The 15,551-nt window shown below is 44.9% G+C and overlaps 1 protein-coding gene across 5 annotated transcripts; it reads left to right on the forward strand.

Moving 5' to 3' along the window:
• The first annotated feature begins 7,563 nt into the window (after positions 1 to 7,563).
• On the forward strand, positions 7,564 to 15,327 carry CNBP (CCHC-type zinc finger nucleic acid binding protein). Of its 5 annotated transcripts, none has more exons than XM_083156174.1 (6): positions 7,564 to 7,722; positions 10,593 to 10,763; positions 11,052 to 11,144; positions 11,472 to 11,492; positions 14,078 to 14,276; positions 14,375 to 15,327. In XM_083156174.1, the coding sequence occupies exons 2-6, from the start codon at positions 10,607 to 10,609 to the stop codon at positions 14,490 to 14,492; spliced, it is 588 nt and encodes a 195-aa protein (XP_083012300.1). In that variant the 5' UTR covers positions 7,564 to 7,722; positions 10,593 to 10,606; the 3' UTR covers positions 14,493 to 15,327. The 5 variants fall into 5 exon arrangements, with proteins under 5 accessions (XP_083012300.1, XP_083012304.1, XP_083012302.1 ...); XM_083156178.1 differs by having other exon boundaries at positions 14,078 to 14,261; positions 14,373 to 15,327; XM_083156176.1 differs by having other exon boundaries at positions 11,082 to 11,144.
• The last annotated feature ends 224 nt before the right edge of the window (positions 15,328 to 15,551 follow it).

Genomic DNA, 15,551 nt, shown 5'->3' on the forward strand with positions numbered 1-15,551 from the left:
CTCTAAGTCCGGATCCGAGGTTCAGAGGCAATTTCAACCATACGGGAAGCTATATACGTAATATATGTGGGGGGAAAAGTATATGGGGTAAATTTACTAAGATGTGTATTGTACTTCACATGTGATGTTGCAATGGGCAGCCAATCAGAATCTAGTTCTTATTTATTTAGCACCCTCTAGAAGATAGTAGACAGGATTTGATTGGTTACCCATAGCAACATCACATGTGAAGTAGAATACACATCTTAGTAAATTTCCCCTATGCATCTTATAAAGCGAATAATACACATGCAGCATACAGCCGGAGCAAAAAATACAGAATGGAGCACTCCCACTGTGCTGGGTGGGAGAGCCAGCAGTTATAGTGTGTGGCGGCAAGCGGCGGGTCCTGGCTTCATGTGACTACCTCCGCTCCCTCACTCACCTCCTCCTTCCTCAGAGTGCATCGGGCAGCATTATCTGATATGCTGGACGCGGGGAACCATCTGTGTCTACAGTACGTGTGTGGGTGTCTGTCTATGTGTATGCTGACTCTGGTGTGTGGGTGTGTGTCTATGTGTATGCTGACTGGTGTGTATGTGTGTGTCTATGTGTATGCTGACTCTGGTGTGTATGTGTGTGTCTATGTGTATGCTGACTCTGGTGTGTGTGTATGTATGCCAGTGAGGTGCGGTGAGGTTAGGGAATGGTGAGGCACTAGCTTGGTGGAGCTAGCGCGGACAAGCTCTGTGGGCAGCGCTAGGTCTGCATTGCTTCTGCGCTGACAGGCAAGTGTGGGAGCAACCGCCTGTATAAGCAGCAGAGTCTGGCAGAGTAGCTCCTACACAGACCCAGTGCTCCCCGCAGGCCCTGTCGGTACTGGCTCCACCAACCCTCCATGGAGTCTGCCCATTGTTCTACCACCCCTGCTGATGGGGGGCACTGTGCTGTTAATAGTGGATGATAATGGTGGATGATAAGAGTTTTTTTAAAAGAGCGCTAAAAGGTATATCAGTATCTGGTTAAATTATAAACATTAAAAATGCAATTGATATGAAATAATTGGAGTGGTACCTGTAAAGTAAACAAGTTAATTATTGGCAATGTTTACACCCTTTTGGGGAAGATATTTGTAATGTTGGTGGTTTTACCGGTATCGCTGTCCCTGCAATAATCCTGAATGAGCTCCGATCGGGTGTATTATGTTTGCATGCAGTGTAAATACCGGCAGCTTCTATTTCTATAAGAGCAGCTCTAAATCCTAGCGCGGAACCACCAAACCCACCCCAGTTGATGGTGGATGTTTAGATGGGGGGCTCTGGGCTGGGGATGGATGGTTAGATAGGGCAGGCACTGGGCTAGGGAAGGGTAATGGCGGGTTAGATGGGGGGTACTGGGCTGGGGATGGCTGGTTAGATAGGAGGCATTGGGTTAGGTAAGGGGATGGCTGCTTGGATAGGGGGGTCACTGGGCTAGGAAAGGGGAATGCTGGTTAGATAGGGGGCACTGGGCTGGGGACGGGGTGGCTGGTTAAGGGGGCACTGGGCTAGGGAAGGGGGATGGCTGGTTAGATGGGGGGCACTGGGCTGGGGGTTGGGGGATGGAAGTACTGACCTGGGGATTGTAGTTCCTCAGCTCCGGCTACACTATTTGGTTCAGAATATTTTTCTCCTGCTTTCCTCCTCTAAAAACTAGGTGCGTCTGGGGACAGGGGTGGCTGAATAGATAGTGTGGTACTGGGCTAGGGAAGGGGATGGCTGGTTAGATAGGGGGCACTAGGCTGGGGACGTGGTGGCTGATTAGGGGGGCACTGGGCTAGGGAAGGGGGATGGCTGGTTAGATAGGGGGGTACTGGGCTGGGAGTTGGGGGATGGAAGCACTGACCTGGGGATTGCAGTTCCTCAGCTCCGGCTACACTATTTGGTTCAGAATTTTTTTTCCTGTTTTCCTCCTCTAAAAACTAGGTGCGTCTTATGGTCAGGTGCGTGTTATGGTCTGAAAAATATGGTAACTAAAACGTACTTTTCAGAAAAATTAAGCATATTTAATTAGTTTTTAAATTAGTAGATGGTATTGGGGACTTGAACAGAGCCATCACAGTCGCACGTCTGGATGGCTGCCTGTTATTTGTCTATTACCATCTATTATTCTGTTTGTCTGTATCTTTTGCTCATTTTCAATATTGACCTTTTAAACGGATATTAATAAAAGTTATACTCCACTTTATTTTGAGAGCACGTTACCAAAACATATCCCAGAACCCTAAAATAACTAAAAATAAGAGTGCCCCCCAAAAATTCTTCTTTTCTCCTTGCAAAAATAGTCTATCTTTCAGACTCAACCACCTCAAACCAATAGAATGTGTCCAAACACAACTATGCAGTAAAAGTTATGTTGTCTACAAACAAAAATTAACACCCCAATATCCAGTCTCAGTGGGACAATATAGGGGTGTTTCCTCCAGTGCGGCACCCCAAAAAAAGTCTACTCTCCCAATGGTCAGTGACAATAAGGTTTTTCCTAAAGCAGTGTATATACGGGACTCAGCCCCGGTGATTTTGGCTGAGCCCTGTGTGTATGAAGATGTAGTTAGGCTGACAGAGAGACGCTAACTACATCCTGCCAACCCCGGGAGCCGCGGCCAAATATACAGTGTAGCATGAATATTCTTGCCTGCACTAACTATTTGGCCAGGTGATAGCGATGCTGAAGGGCCGTGCATAGCTATAGCCTGCTGTGTACACACGGGGCGATTCAGGCAAACCTAAGCGATTTTGACGATGTAGTCAAAATTGCTTAGAAGAATCGCTCCATGTGTACAACCCTTAACAGGCCTGACATGGGAGAGTATCAAAAGCTCTGTGTGAATAAGTCATGCATATGGGGAAGGGATGTCTGTTTCTGATAGATCTCTTGAACCCAGCATGGGGTTGGTGCAATTGCCAATACTAATCATGGTTGCAATAGCATAAAATCAGTTGGTGGCACAGCTTCCTGCTTGCAGGCGCACATACCTCCACATTAGCTGAATGGAATCTTGCATTAGCATAAGGTAGTAAATTTAGCTTCCACAATTGCATGCAATCTAATTCACTTTGTATGCAGATTCTCCCTATCTGTTGAGAATTTTTTGTTTGTGTACTGTATTTGTTATTGTCTGGTATACAAAAACTTTGTTTAGGGTGTACCTCTTTCAAATGATAAAGCAAGGAAGATAAAGCACATTCAGTACCCTCCAGTCATCCATGAAAAACAAAAGTTTTCCACAGTTCAGGGGGACATTCAACTTGGGGTTGATTCAGTTGAAAGAAGGGACAAGCTTCTTTCAAATTACAGTAGACATTGCCATATATATATGCGGTCCCCTTTAATACATTTAGGTGATACTTAATATTTGCGGTTAACCCCCGAAAACGGGTGTTTTGGGGGATTTAGCCACAAATATTAGTTGATAAATGCGGCCCCTAAGCAGAGCAGCAATTTTATTTACCCATCTATTAGCGTACAATACTAAAGGTGCGGTTTTTGGGTGCTATGCACGCTCCTGCGCACATCACTATACAGAAAGTCTGTGCAGCCCCTACTTTTAAGGTGCCCATACACGTTAAGGTGCCCATACACGTTACAATTATTGTATACAATATCGCATCTCGGTTTTGGGATGAGATCTAGTACAAAAAGTATGTGCTGCACATACTTTTTGTACTAGATCTCATCTCATATCATCGCAAAACCGAGATGCGATATTGTATACAATAATTGTAAGTAACGTGTATGGGCACCTTTAGTAATAGATTGCGTTGGATCTAGTACAAAAAGCACGGTGATGTAGCGCATTGTATGCTTAGGCGTGCGCACATTGGGCGGTATTCAATGAGAATACCTGCGAGGTGCAGCGAATCCTTTTTTGGATTCGCTGCACATTCGCCACGTTCTGGAGCCTCACCGGCTCCGGTATTCAACGAGTCAGGGGCAGCGAGCCCCTGACCAGCGAATATGAGCTCCTGCGGCGAATGCCGCAGGGAGCATGAGGACGGTGGCAGGCAGAGAGATGGAAGTCTCTCTGCCTGCCCCAGAACGTTTGTGGGGGGGAGGTGGGCTCCCCGGGTGCCAGGCAGCACAGGCTGCCCCCCGGGGGTGCCAGCAGGGGACCTATATTCACTACACCCGATCGTAACGATCGGGTGCAGTGAATATATGAATATGTAATGAGCGGCTCGGCTCCGGCTCCCCCTGCTGGCTGCTGTGTAAAAAAAAAATATATATATATATTTTTTTTTAAATTAAATATATATTCATGTGCTTACAGCACATGAATAAAAGTAGCATGCCCCTCCTCAGAATAAAATTCCTGATTTTTTGACACCAAATGTAAAAGTGTAAAATTCCTGATTTTTTGACACCAAATGTAAAAAACAAAACACTTTATTTTAAAAGTTCACATTCCACTTCTCCATCAAAAGATAGCGATTGTTACTCGGTGAATCATGGCGAAAAAAACCTTCAAATGTATTCGCCATGTGGTCATTGAATAGGGTGATTCACCGTTTTAGTACAAAATTCGCCAAACAGCACAAATTCGCCATAAAAACATGGCGAATCAGGCTCATTGAATACCGCCCATTGAGTGTTAAGGGTGCACAGGCACCCCCTAATGCTGTGCCCCCATCCCCATACCAGCAATACCTTTTACCAAAGACTTTTGCTTTTTAGACCTGTATTCCATTAAAATAAGCTCCCATCAATCAATTATGTGTGTTTTGCATTATTATTTGTATTACACCATTGTCATATCACTACATATCTGTGTCATACACGCCTATGATTGTATGCTTTTTGTACTTGATACAATGCGATCTAGTATAAAAAGTACGGAGTTCATCGATTAGTTTATTATGCTCTATGTGCTGCTTAACAACATTACAGGCCTGATTTGGACTTTTATCAAAATGTCATATAAAGGTCCAAATCAGTACCAAAATGCTGATGTCTGTATGATTTTTCTCAAAATGAAATGGTGTCATTTAGCTGTTACTTTTTAAACACATCAGAGGAGCTGATTGGCTTACGTGCCATCTATTATACGCAACAACTAAAACTTGTTGATAAATGAGCCCTATGAGTATATGAGCCATATTAGCCTGTCAATGCCATGCCACAGGCTTCGCAGCAGCTTAAGGTGCCTATCCGACCCGGCCCCCTCCCGGCAGTGGGGAATGGATTGTATGTGAAAGGACTGCATGCGATGTATCACATGCAATCCTGCCACCCGTACACTGCTGCAATACCTTGCAGTAGTGTATGGCCACCTTTACAGATAAAAATGTGCATCTTAGTGCATGCATTAAAATGATGCCTTAAGGTGCGTACACACGGGTGCAATTTCAGCACATATCGCTGGGAATATGGTCGCTGAGCGACCATATTGCCAGTGATTTGTGTGTGCTGTCGGCGATGAATCGCCGGGTGCGCGCTCCCGTGTGCAGCCCCTGATGGTCGCTGGAGCTTGCTTCTGCGATCAGCTATTTCCCTGCCTCTTCCCCCGGCAGAGTCTCCTGATTATCAGCGACCATCTCTGGTCGCTGATGAACAGGAGAGACACTCAGCAATATATTGCTAGCAATATATTGCTGAGCAATATATCTCCCCCGTGTGTACGGGGCATTAATGCTCAAAGCCTGCACCAATTGAACCCTGCAGCATATCAAATTAGCATCCAGCATCTCAACTTTCACTTTGAGTGGTACTAGACTTTTTGGTGATTAATATTTTGGTACTCTTTACCTAGAAGGGCGCCCGTCGCGGGCATCGCGGGTACATTTATGTCTGGCCGCGACGCGACCGACGCGATGCCCGCGATTTCCCATTGAAACCCATGTTAAACATGGAAATCGTGTCGGTCGCGTCGCGGCCGGCCATAAATGTACCCGCGATGCCCGCAACGCGATGCTCCCGATTTCCCATAGGAATCAATGTTAAAAGGCGCGATGGACCCGATTTTACTGTTAAATGGCTCAATGGACCCGATTTGGCCATAGAAATCAATGTTAAATGGGCCACAGAGCCCATTAACCCTTAAATGTCCCCCCCAATTTTTAACGCCACCCCACGATCCACGCGAACCCGAAGCGTGCCGAGCGCAGCGAGCCCGCGAGGGGCGGCGGTACGCGTCCTCCGACCTTTTCATGCCCTACTATCCACTAGGGCGTGGAGTGAGAATATAATAGTGTGGCGAGCGCAGCGAGCCACCGAGCCCGAAGCGTGGCGAGCGCAGCGAGCCCCGCGAGGGGACGCGGATACCTTCACAGGTAGACGCGTCCCCTCGCGGGCTTCACAGGTGTCGGCGTCGCCACGGACACCTGTGAAGCCCGCGAGGGGACGCGTATAACTGTGAAGGTATCCGCGTCCGCTCGCCACGCTTCGGGCTCGGTGGCTCGCTGCGCTCGCCACACTATTATATTCTCACTCCACGCCCTAGTGGATAGTAGGGCATGAAAAGGTCTGAGGACGCGTACCGCCGCCCCTCGCGGGCTCGCGCTGCGCTCGCCACGCTTCGGGTTTGCGTGGATCGTGGGGTGGCGTTAAAAATTGGGGGGGACATTTAAGGGTTAATTGTGCTTATTTGGGCTCTGTGGCCCATTTAACATTGATTCCTAGGGCCAAATCGGGTCCATTGAGGCATTTAACAGTCAAATCGCGGTCAATTAGCCTTTTTAACATTGTTCCCTATGGGAAAATCGCGGTCATCGCGGGCATCCCGATTTACCCGCGATTTTTACCCCCGACGACCGCGATTTCAATCGCTGGCGCCCTTCTAGGTAAAGAGTACCAATATTTTTGTAGGGTTTAGAAGCAGGAAATAATAGGTCATCTACTAATACTACATGTTATTAGGTACAAGGGAAAGTCTGCTCTTTATTGGGCACCTCATGTACCTATGAATACATGTATGTATGTTTGAATAAATGAGATGCTAGCTTACACATACAGTATGTGTTTGTGTGCACCAGGTACAGGACCCAGCTGGGGAAACTTAAAGTACACGTCGTCATAGACGGCCCATGTTGCTGTTGTACGCCTCAGGAGATTACACCATTGCTAAATAAAGCTGGCGCCTCTGCGGCAACAAGCTAGAGAGCAGAAAATGGCGGCCCCGCCTGGATGAGAGAGAAAATGACAGGTCGGTTGCAGAAGGCGGGAAGTGACTCCCTCACCCCCCTCCTCCCACTCCCAGCAGCGAGGCGACCTGAGTCATGTGGAAGGAATGTACCATCTGTGGGAGCCGCGACACACGCACTCACTGGACGCCCCGACCGAGGGGTTTTCTGAGAAAATAAATCCGATAAAACACTAGTATTTCTCGTAAAACATGCTACGAAAAGCGCGTTTATAATTTATATCTGATTTCTACGTATCACAGGGACTTGCTGTTGTTTATTACTGGGCAGGTGTCCCCCTTCTACTGCCTATAGAATTTTAAACACCCCTATTCCGTAGTGCACAATGGTTCGCTCTGATTGACAAGCAGCAGCCTAGCTTGATTTGCAATAGGCGTGTCCGTGTGTAGCGTACGGCGCTGCTGATTGGTGCCGAGTGAGGCAGTGGCTGCACTCGTCCTGTTCGCTGATTGGCTGCTGAGACTGGGAGCGCCGTGCGCAACTCTCGACGGGCACTTTGGGGTCGTGTGCAAACCTCGTGTGGCGCAGCGGAGGAGAGGACCTGAGGATAAACATCGGCCGGTTGGTGAGTAAGGCAGCGGGGACTGGGTAGTGGGTGTTGCGGGGGATAGAGAGCGCGGCGCACGGGATACGCTGTGGGAGTGGGGGCTTGCTGGCGTGGTGCTCCGGCTAGTTGCGGAGATCTAGGCCTCTAGTCGCGCTCGCAAAAGGCTCCGGTGAAGAGGCGCGGCACTAGGCCCAGGCAGCGAGCACCGCCGGGGACTCGCAGTTGCTGGCCGTTCCCACAATTGGTCCTGGGCGCGGCGCTCTGCACGATTTCGTCTACCACCAAGTAAGCGCCGCCGTCCCTGGGCCTGCGCGCAGGCTGCGGCCTCCCACGTGCTACCCTGCCCCAGGGGCCCCCGCCGCTGCTGCCTGCTATTTATATCTCAGACCAGGGTAGCGGCAAGCGCCTACGCCTGCTGGCAGGAGCGTCCCTTCCTTATATGGTGGGGGTCCCCTGATCTCTCCAATATGAGTGATGCCCAGGTTATAGACATAAGAGCGATTGTGAGGCGCTCCCTGTCCACGTGTTATGGGCCCTGGTCGCCATGTACAAGATTGCATTACATGCTAGATTGCACTCCATCTCGCATATATAGTAGCTGCAATGCACATAACATGGGTACTGCTATTGGGATCTTATCGAGGTTACTAGCAGCAGTGCACATGGCATGGGTACTTTTATTGGGAGCTGATCTAGGATCCAGCTGCAGTGCACATGGCATGGGTACCTTTATTGGGATCTAATCTAGGTTAGCTCTAGTGCACCTAGCATTCTATTAGGATTTGATCTAGGTTACTAGCTGTAGTGCACGTGGCATGGGTACTTTTATTGGGAGCTGATCTAGCTTACTAGTTGCAGTGCACATGGCATGGGTACTTTTATTGGGAGCTGATCTAGGATCCAGCTGCAGTGCACATGGCATGGGTACATTTATTAGGAGCTAATCTGGCTGCAGTGCACATGGCATGGGTACATTTATTAGGAGCTAATCTGGCTGCAGTGCACATGGCATGGGTACTTTTATTAGGAGCTGATCTAGGTTACTAGCTGCAGTGCACATGGCATGGGTACCTTTATTGGGATTTAATCTAGGTTACTATAGCACTAGTGCACCTAGCATTGTTACTTCTATTAGGATTTTATCTAGGTTACTAGCTGTAGTGCACATGGCATGGGTACTTTTATTGGGAGCTGATTTAGGATCCAGCTGCAAGTGCACATGGTATAGGTACTAAACTCTATTAAGAGTAGATTATGTACTATAATAAAAGCCGGCCATGATGCAGCATCTAGGTCAGGCTTGGTCAACATGTGGCTCTTCAGCTATTGTGAAACTACACATCCCAGCATGCCTCACCAGTTTTAGCATTCCCTAATAGCAATACAGTGGAAATGCATGCTGGGACTTGTAGTTTCACAACAGCTGGAGACCCACAGGTTGGCCGGACCTGAAGTAGATGGTGTTCAGATGAGGGTTGAAGTTGCCAAAAGGATACATTGTGAAAGAAGGCAGACTAGATAGGTAGGACAAGAGCTTATCAGCAGCCATCAAGTTCTGTTTCTAAAGCTGGGTACACACCTAAGGATTGCTTTCTGGTGGGAACAAAAATCTGGCAATGTATCAGCCATTTGCTACCAAACACTGGAAAATGGACAAAAATTATCGGTCGGATACATTTGTTTAATCAAATGGATTTAAACAATTTGTCTGAATGACTGCCTGTTTTCAAGTGTTTGGGAGTAAATGGCTGATAGTCGTATGTTCTAATATATTACCAGATTTTTGTTCCCAATGGTCTGCCATCAGTTATTGGTGGTACGTCAGGAAATGTACTCATGTTAAAAATCCACGACTTGCGATTGGACAACCAAGATCTTCCAAGTATTTCAGTAACCCCATTTCCCCGACTCAGGTGTCTGTGTATCTGGAAATTGCTATAATCCCTCAGATGTATAATGGCTTCTATTGACTTTCATAGTGACTGAAACTATTTTACTGGGAGCGTTGGGGGTTCACTATAATGCCTGGCATTTCCATGCCTGTTTCAACTAAAATACATGTTAAAGCCTGGAAAAGCTTCTAGTAGTCACACAATACTATGCAAACTTTCCCATATCTTGACAGAACTTAAAATACTTGGCATTGGTTTTCCACCTGTTAAGCTGCTGAGTACATCCATATTCGGTCACAAGTTGTCCACTCTGCATCCTTTAAATAGGCTTACTGGCATGGAGATCTGGTGCGCATAACAAATAATGGGCCATATTTATTAACAAGTGATAAAGTACCAGCCAATCGGCTCCTAACTCATTTCTCAAACACTGCCGGTAACACGGCAGTTAAGAGCTGATTGACTGGTCCTTTAATGGTGTGTACACACGGTACTTTTTGCTTTCCGATGTTGACAATATAGTCAACATTGAATCGGAAGGGTTTTAACCCTTGCGATCCCGATACGTCAACGCGCATCAGAATCGGATCGCAAGGCAGAAAGTCTTGTCTGCCATGACTATATAGTGCAGATCTGCACTATATAGTCAGACTTGTATGCAAATCGGATGTGCCTTAAGATACTATCCACGATCTGATCGGATAGTATCTTAAGGCACATCTGACTGTGTGTACACACCATAACACTACGCTTTATCACTTGTTCGGGTCATTATTGTTTAGTACCATTGAAGTCTTTGGTTAAAAACATAATTATTTCACATAAAGTAATTAGTATCTCATCTTTTTTTAAACCATCATTATTTTGTAGTTAGTAGCTGAGGTCTTGCATGTTTTTGTTTTCTGTCCTTAATTTTTATGTTTACGAAGAGCCCTTGCTGTGGACTTTTCTAAAACAATATCCTAACTTGATTTTATTTTTTTATTTTTTTTATAGATAACTCTGAAAACATGAGCAGCAACGAGTGCTTTAAGTGTGGCCGTTCTGGTCATTGGGCCAGGGAGTGCCCTACTGGCGGAGGACGCGGTGGTGGTGGTGGTGGCATCGGTGGTGGTGGACGAGGAGGTGCACGAGGTCGCGGACGTGGTGGATTCAACTCTTCAAGAGGTAGCCATGTATAGTCTACACTGTTGCTGGTCATTTTAAATTTTTGGTACTTATGTAATATCTGGGCTCCCGTTTTTATTATGAGACCGCGTCCCCTCTCTGCGCTTGCCACGCTTCGGGCTCCCTGCGCTCGCCACACTATATAAAATCAACTCCATGCGTAGTTGGATAGTAGGGGTATGAAAAAATGGGGTGCATTTAACATGGGAGCCCAGAAAGTACCAATTTTTTAAGCAACAAAGATTTATTGCAGGGTCATTTATATATTGTTTTCACCCTTTAACATAGGGTTCCAATTCATTTCTTCATCACTTCCAGACATTTGTTACCGTTGTGGAGAGTCCGGCCATCTTGCGAAGGATTGTGATCTTCAAGAGGATGGTGAGTGTCTTTTATTTAGCTACATATTCTATCTCTTGTAAACACAAACAATACTTGTCTGTATTTAAGTTAGCTACAATATAAACGTTGTAAGGCTTCCAGCAAATGAGGCTTCTTGCACCACTGCAGTGTATGCTGCTTTAACCAGTTAGTTGCTTGTATTGGAACAGTTTGTCAAAACATAGTCAAATGTGGCCGTTTGCTGTAGCAAATGGTTTTGTATGGGAGATAATCTGGTCTGGATATTTTTTTTCGCAAAGTTCACATTCCTGATTAAAAAAAAACTGTAACCGCCTATAATATATTTTTTTTTTTCTACTGTTCCAGACTTCGGAGACGGCAAATATGGTGGGTATATAAACATGTCGTGAGCCAATTAACCTACATGTATATTTTTGGATTGTGGGAGGAAACCGGAGTACTCGGAAGAAACCCACGCAAGCACGGGGAGAATATTATAAACCTCCTACAGTTCGTGGGAATCGAACCCATGACTTCAGTCTTGTGAGGCAGTAATGGTAACCATTACACCATCAATGCTGCCCCTTTTCGCATTACTAGTCTGCTTTCTTCTATTTCAGACTTGCACATGCAAGTTTGGATTCTAGTATTGCCATGTGTTGTCAATGAAAATATAGAAGGGATGGCAAACTAGTTTTGGGTGCTGAAATTGCCAGGCCTTTGATTATAATAATTGAAGTCTCTTTATTAGGATGTCCTAGCTGGTTACATTGTGCAAAGGCTGGCATTTGTGTTGATTGTAAATCTGGGGGCATTGCTCTATTAATGTAGTTACTATGTGTTGGAAATGGCATTACTTGCTGGTTAACAAATGAATAATACAATATAATTCTAGTGATACACTGCCTTCCTATGCGAACAGTACAACTTTCTCTACGAACAGTACAACTTTATCTACAGCAACATTCAAGTGTTGTATAATTGTTATACTGTGAGCGTACATGGCTTATTTTTGCTACTATTTCCAATGGGTTGATCTTGTCTTATCTTCTAGAGCAGGCATGTCCAACGTTGGCCCTCCAGATGTTTTGAAACTACACATCCCAGCATGCTTTGCAATAGTTTTAGCATTCTCTAATAGCAAAACTGTGGCAAAGCATGCTGGGATGTGTAGTTTCACAACATCTGGAGGGCCAACGTTGGACATGCCTGTTCTAGAAGGTGCTAAATAAGTAGATTCTGATTGGTTGCCCATAGCAACATCCCATATGAAGTAGAACTCCCATCATAAATTTAACCTGTATTGTGTAAGGTTTGATGTCAATCTAAATCAAAGAGAACGGAGATTACCAGATGGGCAATAAAATGTCTTTTTGATATGCTTTTAAAACGGATTGGGAACCTTTGGCACCAGCTGTTGAACTACACATTAGAGAGTGCCTACCACTGTCTTGCTATTTGACCAACAGCTGGAGGGCCAAAGGTTTCCCAACCCTGCTATAAAATGTCAATTTTATCCTTCCACATGGTCAAATCTCTCAACTGGCCCCGTAAATGCACCGTAGTTGTAATTTGTAGGTTTTATTTAATGTTTCCACTAGCCCTTTGTAATGGTTTCATGTAACGTATACTGAGCTAGTTGCTAAAATTCCATGAGCCTTTTTCTTTAAAGGGCTTATTACAGTGCCCTCATAACGATGACATATAAAGACCTTTTGGCCTGGGGTTCAAACCACTGGCCTAACCAGTGTGGCATGACACCCCCCATATCATCCACTTGTGTTCCACCATAATATGTCTTAGATTTCATTATTGCAAATTAATTTGTAACTGATCATACTTAGGACATAGTTTATGAAGGTACAGATTCCTGTTAAGACAACAGATATGCTTCCTGCTGAGTTAACTATGCCGAGACAGAGATTATTGCCTATTAATTTTTACATACAAGAACATGCTAACATTTTTTTTTCTTTTCTCTGAAAATAAATGTTCAGTCAACAAATAACATACTATATATAATACGCTCCCTATAAATGTAGTAGTTTGTCACCCTCCCTGATCTCTTTAACACTTTTGACCAGAGAGCTCTTAACCAGGCTGTGTTTGTGTTTATTCCTGTACTCTTTATCACAAATCAAGGGTTATGGAAGCTACTGGGGATAACTGACTGGTATGAAGATGTGGTCTGCCAATGTCTTATGATAGAGTATGGGATGGTTAAAATAAAGCATGCTCCTATCTGCATTGATGCGCTCTTCACTGGCATTTCTCTTGGAGTTTTTTATTTTTATTTTTCTTCTATCCATTCACCTTGGTAAACTTTGCCATTGTGTTGGATGGAATATTGGGCCAGATGTATTAAGACGTAAAGTGGGAGAGTTAAGGTGTGATATAGATTGAGTCACCCTCTTTGCTGCTCTGATCTGGCAGGTGGCGTGCCGGTGGACATGCGAGCACATCGGACGACTATTGCATCTAGTTCAAATTGCATTCAATATGCTATAACAGTGCAGTTTGAACTAGATGCGTTCTAGTACAAAACGTAGTGTCTGCACATACAGATTTGGTTTGTGATATGAACTGATAGGATCTGAATAGCTGGTCATTTATCTCTTAACTGCCATGTTACGGGCTCGCTTTGAAAAATGGAAGTGATTGGCTGGTCATTTATCTGTCAACCTCCACTTTACAACTTGTCACGGCTTAACACGTCTAGCCCAGAGTTGCATTAATTGCTAATTGTTGCGTTTCACAAGCAATTAGAGCAAAATTAGGAATTTAACGTGAGCTTATCTTGCGTAGCTCGTATATCTGCCCCGTTGATATAAATCAGACCACTGAAGTTAACCAGCACTTAGTTCCAATGTCTCAATCCATGCCACATATTTGATCTTAAACTGGACCGTGTTCTTATTAACGCCTTAGATTTACAGGTTCTGTAGTTTTAATTCTGTTACTTGTGTGTTTAGCTTGCTATAACTGCGGCAGAGGTGGACACATTGCAAAGGATTGCAAGGAGCCAAGGAAGGAGAGAGAGCAGTGCTGCTACAACTGCGGCAAACCAGGCCACCTTGCCCGAGACTGCGACCGCGCTGATGAGCAGAAGTGTTATTCTTGTGGAGAGTTTGGTCACATCCAGAAAGACTGCACCAAAGTTAAGTGCTACAGGTATGGTGTAATGCCTACACAACCTTATTCTGGATTTGTGTGTGTCTCTACTTTGCCATAACCCAGATTATAACGTTCTATTGATCTTTCTGTTATAGGTGTGGGGAGACCGGACATGTAGCCATCAATTGCAGCAAGGACAGTGAAGTCAACTGTTACCGCTGCGGGGAGTCGGGGCACCTTGCACGGGAATGCACGATTGAAGCTACAGCTTAAATTTCATTTGTCGCCCCTCCTTTTTCTGATTGATGGTTGTATTATTTTCTCTGAATCCTCTTCACTGGCCAAAGGTTGGCAGATAGAGCTAGTCCCAGGCCAGTGAGCTTTACTTGACGTGCAAAAGGAGGAAAGGGTGGTAAAACGACTTCCTGCATTTAACTACAAAAAAAATGTTTATGTTTAGTTTGGTAGAGGTGTTATGTATAATGCTTTGTTAAAGAACCCCCTTTCCATGCCACTGGTGAGTTGGGATTAAATGAATGGGAAGAGTTGAGTCAGACCAGTAGACCCTTCTCAGGTTTATGGTAGCACCTGCGCAAGAGGGCAAACTGCTACTGGGGAGAGTTTATTAAAACTTCTGCAAATTTTTTATGTTTTGACGGTCTCATTGTCTGACCTCAGCTGTTCTTAACATCAACCACATCTGTATCAGGCTTAGGCAGAATAAACACGTCAATGTCAGCAAGTGGCCATGTGTACAAATCTGGTGAAAGCGGCCACTGAGTTAGTATCAGAGATACAGGTGAAGTAAAGGTCTGGAATATTTTTATTTTTTATTTTTTTTTCCTTTACATGGAAGTAATGAATAAAACCCAGAACATGCATCAATGAATATAGCAATGTACGCTGTTCAGGAGCTGCAGAGAAATGTTTTCACAGAAATCAAGATGTTGTTTTGTATACTATATCACTTTAGACAACTGTTTTTGAGTTTCATTTGCTTGTAATCAGTTTTTAAAGTCAGATGGTAAAAGAAACTGAAATCCTGGAAAATAGAAATGTAATTTTAAACTATCAATAAAGCTGGAGGAGGAAGGGGAGTTTGCCTAAAGTCTGTATCCATTCATTTTATTTTTAGTCAAAGGGGGGACCAACCATTTTTTTTCTGCTTGCAGCCTCCTGAGGTGGCAAGCTGAAATGTACGAAGTCTGTGGTTAGAGTAATGGGCTTGTGTACCACCCACTTGGCTCTTTTTAATGTGTAATTCTTTAAAATTGGGGCTTTTTATGTTTCCTTCTCACTGGTCACGTTGGTGGGATCGATTGCAGTATAGAT

This window comes from Crinia signifera, chromosome 8 (assembly GCF_055691185.1).
Source record: "Crinia signifera chromosome 8, ASM5569118v1, whole genome shotgun sequence".
Classification (NCBI taxonomy): Eukaryota; Metazoa; Chordata; class Amphibia; order Anura; family Myobatrachidae; genus Crinia; species Crinia signifera.